At 39.0% G+C, this 14,110-nt stretch overlaps 1 protein-coding gene across 1 annotated transcript in view; it reads right to left on the reverse strand.

Moving 5' to 3' along the window:
* The window catches only part of LOC144479695 (protein unc-13 homolog A-like), a 243,852-nt gene extending 241,281 nt beyond the window's left edge, over positions 1-2,571 (reverse strand). Inside the window, exons 1-2 of the mRNA XM_078198723.1 lie at positions 2,541-2,571; positions 2,020-2,119 (exon numbers count right to left, since the gene is read on the reverse strand). Coding sequence (XP_078054849.1) covers positions 2,020-2,119; positions 2,541-2,571 — 131 coding nt within the window. The remainder of the gene's footprint in view (positions 1-2,019; positions 2,120-2,540) is intronic.
* Positions 2,572-14,110: the final 11,539 nt, after the last annotated feature.

The following is a 14,110-nucleotide window of genomic DNA, read 5'->3' on the forward strand; positions in this document are numbered from 1 at the left end:
ACAAGGACAGATTATCTCTACTATGTGAAACTTTATCAATGACTTTCAAGGAATTCACTATTAGTATGAATAGCCATGCTTACTACTGCAGTATTTGGTTAATACACCCATCATGTATTCTCAGCATCCCAGCAAAAAAATCATTCCTACTGCAAGCATTCATCACAAAAAAATAAAACAGGCTACAGTAGCTGAAAATAAACTCAGCAGGATTTTTAAATACAATAGCTTTATCATCTATGTAAAATGCAAGCATCACGTTATATCTGAATTCGCGCTAAATCGGGGTGCGTTAAATCGGGGTTCCACTGTATTTCCACTGAAATAGAGAAAGCCAAGAAGAAATTGCGTAGAAGCTTTTCAGGTTATGCTGGGTTTTGATATTGTGAATAAAATAGACTATTTCTGGTGGTTGGAAGTCAATATTCAAGGATCGTCATTATAAAACCATCTCTAAGTGAGCCATAAAAGGGTTAAATTTCTTAACATTGCAAAATGCTACAGCATGAACTGTTTTGGTAGTTTTGGTACTGGGGTGATTAAGGCATTGACTTTACAATTTTAGGGAAAAATTGGATAAATGTTTGAAACTAATAAAGATACATGACCATGTAGAAAGGATAAGGTAGTGAGATTAGTTTTAGGAAGCACTATTATATACACAATGCAGCAAATTATCTTCTTTCAAGCTTTTGTAGTTCCATCGGACAATATGGCTGTTACTATTATGAGTGGACAAATGTTTAAAGTGTTTCCTCTGTTCACTATTTTAATGGAGTTTCTTCAGTCAGAGAGTGGTGAATCTCTTTGCCACAGAGGACTGTGGAGGCTGGGTCATTGAGTGTCTTTAAGACAGAGATAGATAGGTTCTTGGTTAATAAGGGGATCAGGGGTTATGAGGAAAAGGCAGGAGAATAGGGATGAGAAAAAAAAATCAGCCATGATTGAATGGCGGAGCAGACTTGATGGGCCGAGTGGCCTAATTCTGCTCCTATGTCTTATGGAGCTGTTAAGTTGCATCTTAGTCTATTAATCACAATGGGATGCTAGGAAGGAAAGCTAAATTGGAAAGAATATGGACACCTCAGTTAGTTAATTTTTAAGTCACTAAAATAATAAGATTCCAATGGAAGCAAGAGGTGGAGGGAATAGGTAAGAGAACTAATGACTTGACACTTTATCATCCAAACTGGCAGTTCAGTTAAAACAACAAATTAAATGCCCCATTTAGCAGAAAATAGAGCTTCTTATGCCATTCACATATTAATATACCCTTAAGTTTGGTATAATCATCTGAATATGCAGATTATATATTAGTATAGGATTTATATTCATTGATAAACAAACCATCATATACTCTTGCATGTCAAGCACAACACTTTGAATAATTAATCTTCCGTGTAATGTTCAGTCACAGAGAGTGTCAATGAGGGTGTTCATCAGTAGTGGCTCGTGAGCTTTGATGCATAAAATCTCATCTAAGATTGATGTGAGTACAGAAGTAGGCTTTAAAATTATTTTTAATTTCAATGTCACTGTGTAGGCGCTGAAAAATTACAAAGACAGCCAGCCCAGGTAGATGGTAATTTTCTTGAATCTGTCGACAGTGTGAAGGCTTATAGTCTAGCTTTTATCACAAGATCACCCTCCTTTGATGAAAAGTCAATTTACAGCATTATTTAGCATATAGTTACTAATCATTTAGTTGGAATATAGATTATCTAGCTTAATTTTTTGAAAATATTTACAATTCCCCTCAAAATTACAAACACATTACCTTTACAATGATACTACACATAGCTAACAAAACATCTTCCCTGCATCTCCATTCAACAATGGCAATGTTAGTTTTAATCAGAGAGGACGCAAAGTTATATTGCATGCTTGCCTTAACCAGATTGTCTTTTGTATGCTTATTACAATTTACATGGTAATGTACATTGGAGCTCATACCTCATTGCCATGCTTATGGGGATTATCAATATGTTCTATTATCCCATTTTTATATTTCAAACTTACAACATAAAATCCTGCTCCCAGCATGGTTGGCTCCCCCGCACTGCAATGGTAGTACTTTTCACATTCTGAACCTTCAGAGTCACATATGTATTGTATTTTTCTGTAAAAAGAGAGATCAACAACATATTTCAATAAATATGACCAAGTAAAACAGTACTGACAGAGGTTACAGGAGATGAATCATTCTCTGAGCATTAATCACGGTGTGCAGAAAAGTAGTACCTCAAAGACATAAAAAGGACAAGAAATGAGAGAAATAAAAAGTATAATAATAATACCGGTATTATATTTCAATAGCATTAAGAGCAAACAGCTTTTTAAAAAGACAGAGATACTTTGTTCTTTGGGATATGGTCCCCGGAAGGGTAGGAGGTTTTAGTCAAGTTGGGCAGCATGGTCGGTGCAGGTTTGGAGGGCCGAAGGGCCTGTTCCTGTGCTGTAATTTTCTTTGTTCTTTGGCATTAATTCCCTGAATCTGCAACCAATACATGATCTACAACTAATAAGTATTGTTACTTTACTTTCACATGTAATTATCATTTTGGGGTCCATAGTAAGAGCTTTTTAATGTGAGCTTGATTTCTTCTCTGCACTATCAACCATTAAGATAGAATTGTTGCTTAATTCTGTGAATTAGAATAAGAATTTGCTCACGAGCGCAAGATTAATTTGTAAAGGGCAAAGCACTCCCATCAATGAATATCAATATGATGTATTTATCTGCAGGACTTAGCCTTCCAAATAAAATGGACAAATGTAACCACCCATTTGAAATTGTGATTGGAAATTGAATCTGAATTATTGGAGGCTTCACTGGACAGAAAATGGATGTACTTCAACAAACTGAAGGAAAAGTACCACAGTCCATGTCAGTTTCTGTTTGCTTCAATTCAGGTGTTCAGTCAGGCATTTTTTTTTGATCCTCTAAAGGCAATTTCTCTAAACATCGGTCTGTTCTACAAAGCTGCACCATGATTTGTGAAGATTGATTTTTTTTAAGACTAGAAAATATTGATAAGAGCCAATTAAGCTTTCCATAAATTAATTCAACTTTCTGAAAGTTTTTAACCTAAGTAGATCCTATTCGATTCCTAAACCATGTCTCCAATGATTGAAATTGCAACTGGTGTCATCAAAACGAATCAAATTATTTAGCAACAGAAACAGAACTAGAAATATCAGTGGAACAGGTGAAAACCAACAATAAATGATTTGCGCTGGAAAGTGAATAGTTCACAATATCTATTAAAGATAATGCAGTTTAAGAAATCTCAATATTATACAAAAAGGGTTGTAAATATTTAGCCATAATATTGGCCATAATCCTCCAATCCTTATTAGAAATGGTACAGGTGCCAGAGGACTAGGAGAATTGTAAATGTCACATCCTTGTCCAAAAATATGAAACATAAAACCAGTAATTATAGTCCAGTCTATTTAAAAGTTTTCCCATTATTGACAGTAGGTGATTCAGGACAAAATTAACATAATATGCTATGATTGATACAAAGCTGGCTGAGTGACAGGAAATAAGAGAATAGTAGTGAACTGTTGCTTTTCAGACAGGAGGAATGTATACTGATATACAGAACAGTTCCCCAGGGTCAGTATTATTACCACAGCTTTTCCTGTTATGTATTAATGACCTATACTTGGCAGGGTAAGATACAAGTTCAAATTTGAAGGTGACACAAGTATTGTGAATTGTAAGGAGGATAGTGATAAACTTCAAGAAAACACCGACAAGTTGGTGCAATGGACAAATGCATAGTAGATTAAATTTAATGCAGAGAAATTAAGTTAAAATTTTGGTCGGAAGTAACAGGAGAGGCAATATGAACTAAAGGGTACAATTCTGGAGAGGATGCAGAAACATGGAGAAAAGATCCTAAGTAGAAAAAAAAACTTCATGGGTCCTTGCACTTTGAATATTTGAAGGACTATAATACAATTAAAGAAATTAACATACAGAGAGGAGGTTCTGAGTGATCTGGCAGGCTTAAAAGTAGATAAATCTCCAGGGCCAGATGAAATGTATCCCAGGCAGTTGAGTGACGCAAGGGAGGAAATAGCAGGGGCACTAGCAGTAATTTTTAATTCCTCTCTGGCCACAGGAGAGGTAACACAGTAAGAAGTCTAACAACACCAGGTTAAAGTCCAACAGGTTTATTTGGTAGATAAACCTGTTGGACTTTAACCTGGTGTTGTTAGACTTCTTACTCTGTTTACCCCAGTCCAACGCCGGCATCTCCACACACAGGAGAGGTGCCAGAGGATTGGTGGACAGCGAATGTGGTACCATTACTCAAGAAGGGAGGAAGGGATAAACCAGCATAATACAGGCCAGTCAGCCTGACCTCAGTAATGGGAAAGCTATTGGAATTCTGAGAAATAGAATTAATCTGCATTTGGACAGGCAAGGATTAATCAAGTACAGTCAGCATGGTTTTGGTAAGTAGAGGTCAAGTCTTGATTGAATTTTTCAAAGAGGTGTGCAGATGAGGGCAATGCATTTGATGTCGCCTACTTGGATTTCAGCAAGACTTTTGATAAGGTCCCACAATGGGAGACTGATAGTGAAGGTGAGAGCCCGGAGGATCCAAGGAAAGTTTGAAAATTGGGTCCAGAATTGGTGGAGAGGCTGGAAGCAGAGGGTGATGGTCGAAGGGTGTTTTTCTGACTGTACAACAATGTCCAGTGGGGTTCTGCAGGGCGCAGTGTTGGGGCCCATGCTGTTGTAGTTTATATAAATGATTTTGCCTTGAGTTGAGGAGGGTTGATCAGTAAGTTTGCAGATGATACGAAAATTGTTAGTGTGGTAAAGTGTGAGGAGAATAGTCTTAGATTACAGGAGGATATAGATAGGACAGGTCAGATGGGCTAAACAGGAGCAAAAGGAATTCAATTTGGGTCAGTGAGAGGTGATGCACTTGGGCAGGATAAAAAAGGCAAGGGAATATATGACGAATAATCAAGTCAACAGTTTCCTAGGTAAAAAGGGGAGTACTGGGAAGACAGTAAAAAAAAAATATACTGAGCAGTCTCGAGTTGCTAGTGCCTGCAAGAGAAATGGTGAGTCAATTAGGCACCATGGATCCTTTCAATTAAGAAAATGAATCATGGAGTTCCTATGCAGAGCATTTTCAGTACTTTGCGATTAAGCAATTAAAATTATAAACAAATTGCTTGTACCAGCTTTTCTCAGTACGATAAGAAGTGAAAACTTCAAATTGCTCAGAAGCTTGGTTCATCCAGTAAAGCCAGGAACCAAAATTTGTAATGACTTGACAAAGATCCTTGAAGAAAATTACTCTCCAAAGCCACTGATCATCGCAGAATACTTCAGGTTCCACCGAAGGAATCAAGTGAAAGACAAAAGCATTGCTCAGTTTGTGGCAACCTTAAAAATGCTGGCACAATATTGAGAGTTTGGTGAGGTCATTGGAAGATACTCTTCGAGATCATCTAGTTTGTGGCTATCCAAAGAAGATTGTTTGCTGAAAATGTTTGACCTTAAAGACAGCAGCAGAAATTGAAGCGTTATGGAATTGGATGCAGAAAAGGCTTCACAACTTGGTGCAGGAATGAGGATCCACAAGTTAGGAACTGGTCATAAGAAGTCAAAACAGCAACAAGCATGTCACAGATGTGCCAAAATAGGCCATTCAGCGAGTGAGTGATGGAACAAGGATAGTCAATGCAGGAATTGAGGCAAAATGGGTTACATAGCAAAAGCTTGTTGGACTACAAAGCTTCCCCGGAGAAGAATATTCAGATGAAGAATCTGGGTACCTTCAAGAAGAAGAACAAGTTGCATTCTACAAAAATAATTTATAACATGGAAGGAAGGAATTACAACTGTGAAGAAGAATGTCCAGAAATATGATGAAGAGCTCCAACTGAAGACAGGGTGAATCACATTGATTCTGGATGATTCGAACTTAAGTGGACAACCTGTTAGGATGGAGGTTGACACTGGTGCTACGGTATCTTTAACTCCTGAGACTACATACTAATAAAAGCTTAAGCATCTTCCGTTAAAACCAGCTGATGCAATTTTAAGGACATACACGGAAGAGATTATGCCATTAAAAGGTTACATCATGGTTAACATAGAGTTGAGTGGACAAACAGCGGAGTTGCCTCTCTATGTGGCCCGTGATGATTTGCCAGTTCTATTTGAAAGGTCATGGTTGGAGAAGATAAAGCTTAATTGGAGTGCTGTCAACAGACTGGCAGATGCCAAAACAGACCTACGGCACCTATTAATATATCCAGAGTGTATTCGAAGAGACACTTGGCTCAATGAAGGGAGTTCAAGTGAATCTCAAGATGAAGCCTAATGGTCAACTAAAAAGTCTCAAAGCAAGAGCAGTGCCATATGCAATTCATCCCAAGGTCAAAGAAGAATTAATGCGACTTGTTAACACTGGTGTGTTAAAGCCGGTTACAATGAGTGATTGGGCTACCCCCATCGTATCTGTTATGAAACCATATGGTTCAGTTCATATTTGTGGTGATTTTAAAACAACCATACATCCAGTGTTGTGTGCTTATCAATAGCCATTTCCATCAAATTGAAGATTTTTTTGCTGGGTTATCAAGTGGGCAGAAATTCAGCAAGATTGATCTTTCAGGAGCATATTTACAGATGAATGTAGCTGCTGAATCACAACCATTACTAATTGTTGTTACTCATAAAGGTCTTTTTCATTATAAAAGATTGCCTTTTCAAATAACATCTGCACCAGCCCTATTCCAAAGATTGATAGATCAGATTTGAAGTGGTCTCTCTGGTGTACAATGCTACTGCAAGATATTCTAATTACAGGGTTCACTGAACAGGAGCATTTAAATAATTTGGAAACAGCATTGGAATGTTTTCAAGTCTGTGTTTCAAGAAAGAAAAGTGCAACTTTTTCCAGACTTCAGTTCAGTATTTGGGTCATGTTATTGATAGTAAAGGCCTACATAAAGCATTTGATAAGATAGAAGCTATTTTAGAAACACCATATCCAAAAAATGTGACATAAGTGAGGTCATTTCTGGGATTAGTAAATTATTATGGCATTTTTTTTCCCTAACTTAGCTACATTATTGAAGCCACTGCATTATTTACAATGTATGAAACAATAATTGGGCTGGACGTCAGAATGTGAAAAAGCATACAAGAATGTCTAAGCTGCTTTGCAGAAGTCTGAAATATTGGTTCATTTTAATCCAAAGCTACCATTACTGCTTGTTTGCGATGTTTCACTATATGGAGTAGGGGCGTTGTTTCACATACGCCTTCAGGAGAAGAATGACCTATACTTTTTACTTTACGCACTCCGATTTATGCTGAATCTAACTATGCTCAGCTAGAAAAAGAAGCATTGAGTATAATTTTGGCATACAAAGTTTCACTATTATTTATATGGTAGTGATTTCGCATTATTGACTGATCACCGACCCTTAACTGCTTTTTTTGGGCCGTATAAAGGCATACTGTCATTAGCTGCTGGCTAATTGCAAAGATGGTGATGGATATGGAATGAAAGGAATGATAGCTGGAACGCATTGCACGCATCCTGATTTGAAATCATATGTATCAAGAAAGCTTGAGTTGACAATCTGAGATGGGTGTCTATTGTGGGGAATCCGAGTGATCATTCCTCCTAGTCTGCGTGGAAGAGTTCTTGAATAACTACATGAAGAACATCCTGGTATAGTCTGGATGAAGGAATTACTAAGACGTAATTTTTGGTGGCCAGCTCAGAATGCTCAAATTAAAGAGAAGTGGGACAGTGTCAAACATGAGCATGAATAAGAAATACACTATTGCCGTCTTTCTTTCACCCTTGGGAATGACCTAAAATGCCATGGCAATGATTGCATATAGATTTTGCTGGCCCATTTGATAGTTACATGTTCTTAGTCATAATGACGCACACTCACAGTGGCCAGAAGTTGTTATCATGAGATCTACCACATCTGAAAAACAGGTCCAATTTCTTAGATGGTTCAAGCTGGAGGTGAACTGGTTGGTAATGCCATGCTAACCAATTGCTGTCATCTCAAAATGATTTCTCAGAATCATCTCCAGATGTACCAACATCTTTAGTTCCTAGTGTTGTGAATATTGCTACCAAAGACTTAGTTGAATTGGGGTTGCCTGATGATTATGTCTTTGCTACAATGCCACTTGAGAATGATGCAGAAGTAGTTCCAAGTGAACAAGCATCTAAGTTCCAAATCGTACTTCGAGGGCCAAGGACAGCCAAATTCCAGAACATTGCATACAATCAAAGAGGAACAGACCTCCTCCTGATCAACTTGCTTATTGACCATGTATATTGAATAATGGTACATTGTACTGTGTCGAGAGTATTACTGATCCTATGTATAACATCAGAGTAATTTGTTGTCATATCACAGAAGTAAAGGGGGAGGAATGTTATATATAAATAAAGCGGTTGCATGATAGCTTTAAGAACCAGTCACATGATTTGATGGTGATGTCTTTGGGGTGTTTTACAGGCTCCTGTTTTAGTTTCAATTTCTACTCTGTACAGGCAACATCTCCTACAATAAATCTGTTGTTATTTTTAATCGGTGTGTGAAAACCAATTCTTTTTCTTTAAAACTCACAACCCCTAACATCGTTAGGCCATTACAAAACCACACATCTTTATATGCAGCTCCAAAAGTTGTGTATGAGCAGCTCAGTGATAACACACTACTTTCTTCCTTTCCTTCCCTCAGTCGTGAAATGCTCAGTTTCTCCTCTGAACTTCCCCACATTAACACATTTAGGAATGTGAAGACCATTTTTAAAAATCTTGATCCAGTCCTATATGCATGCCAGTCTGTGGCACAACATTCTAGTATCACATAGAAGCTGCCCAACTCTGATTGAGCAGATGTAAAAAAAAACACATCAGCCTAAATTTGCCCATCCCGTTCACTGTGAGAATCGTCACTAGCAGGACAGAAAGTTTGATGGACCAGCAAAAAGTGTGCTGGCTTTGTGGGAGGGGAATTTCTAGTTCCTCAGCGGGCGGGACCGGAAAATCCCACCCAGCATGTCCGAGAGCATTAATGGAAAATAAAATAAAACCCAAGACTGTCTAGGGAAAATTCCAAATTGAGATGTCATTTCCCTTTTAAGAAATACCAAAAAATGAGCAAATTGCAGATAAGTAGTGCTGTCTTGAAATTCAAAAAAGATTTGTCTGAAGTCATAGGATTTGAAAATATTAAAGAGCCTCCATATAATGAAATACCTCCTTAATTAAAACCGATGAAGCGATCACAAGAAACTCCAGCTATGCTTAGCAATAATCCATTAGAAGACACCAAATTCTTGAACTTAATAACAACGTTTTAAGATAGAGGAGAACAGTATATTAATATTCAAATATACTGTACTTCAGCTGAGATGCTGTTTCACACATGATCTGCCAACACAGTATGCTTATGATCTTCGGAGAACCATCATGGAAGGCACTAAATACACCAGCTAGGCCATTTTTCTTAGGTACAGCTGAATGAAGGGTTAGGAAAACAAGTCACAATAAAAGGGCAGGACAAGACTTTAGGCTAGGACTTTGTGGTAAGCAACAAAGCAACACTACTTACTACAAACTTCAAAGGAAACTATCCACAAAAATCTAGCGATCTCTCTGGTGCGGAATTGTTCTTTCTTGATGGCAGTTTCCTAGACTTCCAGAAGCAGTGATATCAACAAGTACCAAGGACACTGATACATTCTCACAGACAGCAAAGCAGGAAAGTAATGGCATTTTATCTTTCACTTTTTCAGATAGTGAAATAAATAATTTTGGTTTGATTTAGATAAAAGCTAAATTATCAATAAACATTAGTTTCAAATTTGAAAAATGTGGAATTATAGTGGAGAAATTTGACATTAGCTTTCAGGGCCAGTGAGGCTGTTTAGGGGTGGTGCGGTGACACAGTGGTTAGCATTGTTGCCTCCGTGCCAAGGACCCAGGTTCGATTCCCGGCTTGGGAACTGCCTGTGTGGAGTCTGCACGTTTACCCCGTGTCTGCGTGAGTTTCCTCCGGGTGCTCCGGTTTCCTCCCACAGTTCAAAAGATATGCATTGCCAGACTAAATTTACCCTCAGTGTACCCAAACAGGTACCGGAGTGTGGCGACTAGGGGATTGTTTATAGTAACTTCATTGCAGTGTTAATGTAAGCCTACTTGTGACACTAATAAATAAACATCACACTTAGCAGTAATCATGAATTTTGTATACTAATGGAAATCCCAGTTGCGCCTAATCCAACATGGTATAACTTTTTCCAATGGTTTTCACAGTAAGACTAACAGCATTAACATGATGATTTCATGAATTCACCAATTATTTAGGGTTACTCTAGGGGAGCTTCAATAACACTGGAAGAGCACAGAATCATCAACAGCAACTTCTGGATTTCCACATTATTCAGCGCATGTGTGGACTGCTGATGTTGCTGTCAGTTTCAATGGAATAATGACGGCACATGCTATTTTTATTCACTTTAACCCTGTTCAGTCATGTGTTCAAAGCTAGCACTAGTATAGCCCTTGAAACCTACCAATTTGTTTACCTGTGTGATGTAATTTAAGCATAATAGATGAAACAACATCTAGTTATATTGTATTCATTTTATGTCAAATGACTGACCATTACTGCTGAATTGCCCTGTTTGCACTATTCTTCCCATTAACTCAGGCCAGATCTGTTAATCTCACTAAGCTTTGCTTTTTCCAGTCTGGTACCCTTTATTATCTTTCACTCTTTATCCATTTCCACTGCTTTATTGTCCATAACTCCACTGGGAATCATTAATTTCCAATTATATGCGTAATTTTGCATCAGTTATTTGTCCAATTTCAATTCCCAGAACTAAACTAGATAAGACTTATTCAATGTAATAAAAATAGGAAATACTAGAAACAGTCTGCAAGTCAGGCAACATTTGTGGAGATAAAAACAGTTACCATTTCATATTGATGACATTTTGGGTGAAATTTTCCCAAAGAATTCCAAGGAGTCAGCATGTCATTAATATTTAAATCAGTTTCATGCCTCTTTTAGGTGCGAAGCCGATCTCGCCGGCAAAATGGGACTGATCGACTGGCATGGTGAGCGTTTAGGATTATGTCTTAAGTGTCATAATGGCGAGATCTGCCGAAGAACCGGGAGACCTTCTCCCACGATGGACATCGAACTTCCTCCCCACTTCATCAGCGACATTGTTACCTCCACACCGACATGGATCACCAACATGATTGCCATCCCAATGGGTCCCCTGGCATATTCCTGACATGTCTCCCCCACCCTCCCCCCTCCCCCCACCCCTGCATATAAACCCCCTGCACGAGACCCCTCCCCAACATTGGCCCCTTGTGCATAGCCCCACCCCCACTCAGGTCCCACCCCTTCGCACTGCCCTGGCACACAGTGCCCAATCAGGCACTACGAGGGTGCCATGTGGACACTGCCAGAGTGCCAGATGGGCACTGTCTGGCCATGCCCCCATCTACCCAGGGACTTAATGGCCTTCGATCCCCTTGGCGTGGCCATGGTGCCTGTCTCCGCTGGTGGAGACCAGTTGTTATTCTCACCGGCAAGACATCTTGCAGGCAAGGTGGGAAGCAGCTGTCCGCACTTGCTAATTATATGGAGATCCAGGCATACTCGCCGGGAAAATAGCCTGGCGCAAATCGGATTTTTGGCTGATCGAAGGGCGCGGTGAGCAGATAAGATCATGCCCTTTATCATTGATTCTTCTTTGTTTGTTGGAGCAGTAGTAGACCAATATAGGAAGTGTATCAATATGGGAAGCAGTCTTAGATGTACATTCAACATTAGCCACCTTTTATCCCCGTTTATAATCATATTGGAATTGAGATTTACATGTTAAAGATTTCTTGGGTCTGATCTTAACTCACTCAAAACAAATTTCCTTACAGAGTTAAAATCAAGCCCAAATTGACTGCTTCTAAACTGCTACTGATCAGCAGTTTTAAAACATAAGGCACATCGGTAGCAGAGCAACAAGGAGTTAAAATGACTCAGAACACCTGCATATGCTGTTCTGGCTCTTACCTCATTTGGGTAGGTTATAATACAGCTTCTTGTTCTGACTGAAAGATTTACAGCCCACTCTCAGCACTGACTACCTTTCACCACATAGCAGAGTGTCTCCTGTTGCTGCTGCCAATTGCCTCTTCCTCCCACTCGCATTGCCAAGTGCCTCCCATTGCCATATGTCTCCTGGGCTCACAGCTATCAGTTACATGATTTATGACTATGAATTCTGCTCCAAAGTTCCTGATAGTTTATTTTATGCAAGCAATTTTGATCCGAGAACTTTGCACCTGTTCTATACCTTATTGTGGAGGCTGAAATATGCTATCGAGGGACATGGAGCAAAAACAAGAAATTAAGTTGAAGTGCCAATCAGACATGATTTAACAGTAAGGTGCAGCAGACTGGAAAGGCTGGGGTTGATGGAACTTTTTCACACCAAATTCAACAACTAACTCTTTGCAATCTGAGAATACCATTGCTCCACATCCAAAAAAGTCTTGGAGGCATACAAGGTGGGCTTTTCTGTCCCATCTTTCCAGCGATGTGACAGAACTACACCAACCCCATATAGGGAAGCATCACAAATCAATACAAGTTCCTTCTTTGGGACAAAATGGGCTAGTAGGTTAACTGGCAGCAGCTGACTTTAACCTTAGAAAAAGCCTCTGCCTTTGGAGCTTCCCACGACCATCTCTGGTATTTTGGCATGGAAGCCAAGTTTGGGGAAAAATATTCCACAGTAGTTGATTAATCCCAAGAACGATTTCAACTCTGTGTATTTCTAGGGGTTGATGCTTTCTTATCTTCTACTGGATGTAACCCTTTGCCGTCTACTCGGTATCCTAAGTAGGTTACTTCAGCTGCTTGGAAAATGCATTTTTCTCTCTTCAAGTGAACTCCTACCCTGAAAACTCTCCACAAGACTTCTAAGTTGGCCAGGTGTTCATGTTCTGAAGCCCCCATGACCAAGACAGCATCTACGTACACTGCAACCTTAGATAGCCCTTGGAGAATGTTCTCCATAACTCTTTGAAAAATGGCACATGCTGACAAGACCCCAAAAGGCAAGTGGGTATGCTCATACAGTCCCTCATGTGTGTTGATTATCACATTTTTCCGGGAGGACTCATCCAGTTCAAACTGAAGATAGGAAAGCTTAGATAGGAAGATAAGAAAGTGAATGTTATAGTTTATTGCAAGGTGAATTGAATACAAAAGTAAAGAGGTTATGCTTCAGTTATACAGGGCATTAGTGAGACCACATCTGGGGTACTTCATACAGAATTCATTTCACTATTTAAGGAAGGATGTAAATGTGTTAGAAACAGTTCAGAGAAGGTTGACTAGATTAATACTTGAAATGGAAGGGCGCTTTTATGAGGAAAGGTTGGACAGGCTAGACTTTTATCCTCTGGAGTTTAGAAGAGTAAGAGGCAACATGTCCAAAATATAAAAGATCCTGAGGGGTGCTGACGGGGTGAACTTTGAAAGGATGTTTCCTCTTGTTCGGACAATTTAGAACTAGTGGTCACTGCTTAAAAATAAGGGGAAACTCCTTTAAGACTGAGATGAGGAGAATTTATTCTCTATCAGAGTATGGTGAGTCTTTGAGACTCTTCCTCAAAAGGTGATGGAGACAGAGTATTTGAATATCTTTAAGGCAGGCCTAGAGAGATTCTTGATGTGCAAGAGAGTGAAAAGGTTATCAGGGATAAGGTGAACGCAGTCAACGTTACAATGAGATCAGCCATGATCTTATTGAATGGTGTAGCAGATTCAAGGGGTTGAGTGGTCTACTCTTGCTCCTAATTTGTATGTTTGTACGGTAATGTGAAATTTCACATCCCACCTCATTCATTCACCCTTGGCTTGGCTTGTTTCCCATTATTGCATTCTTTATAAAACCCTCTTCTTCAAAAAAAACATTTCTGTGAGTTCTAAATAGTGATATTAAAACGTTCATGTCATTTTAAAAAGTTAATTTATTTGTCATAGGTAGGCTTGC

This window comes from Mustelus asterias, chromosome 26 (assembly GCF_964213995.1).
Source record: "Mustelus asterias chromosome 26, sMusAst1.hap1.1, whole genome shotgun sequence".
Lineage (NCBI taxonomy): Eukaryota > Metazoa > Chordata > Chondrichthyes > Carcharhiniformes > Triakidae > Mustelus > Mustelus asterias.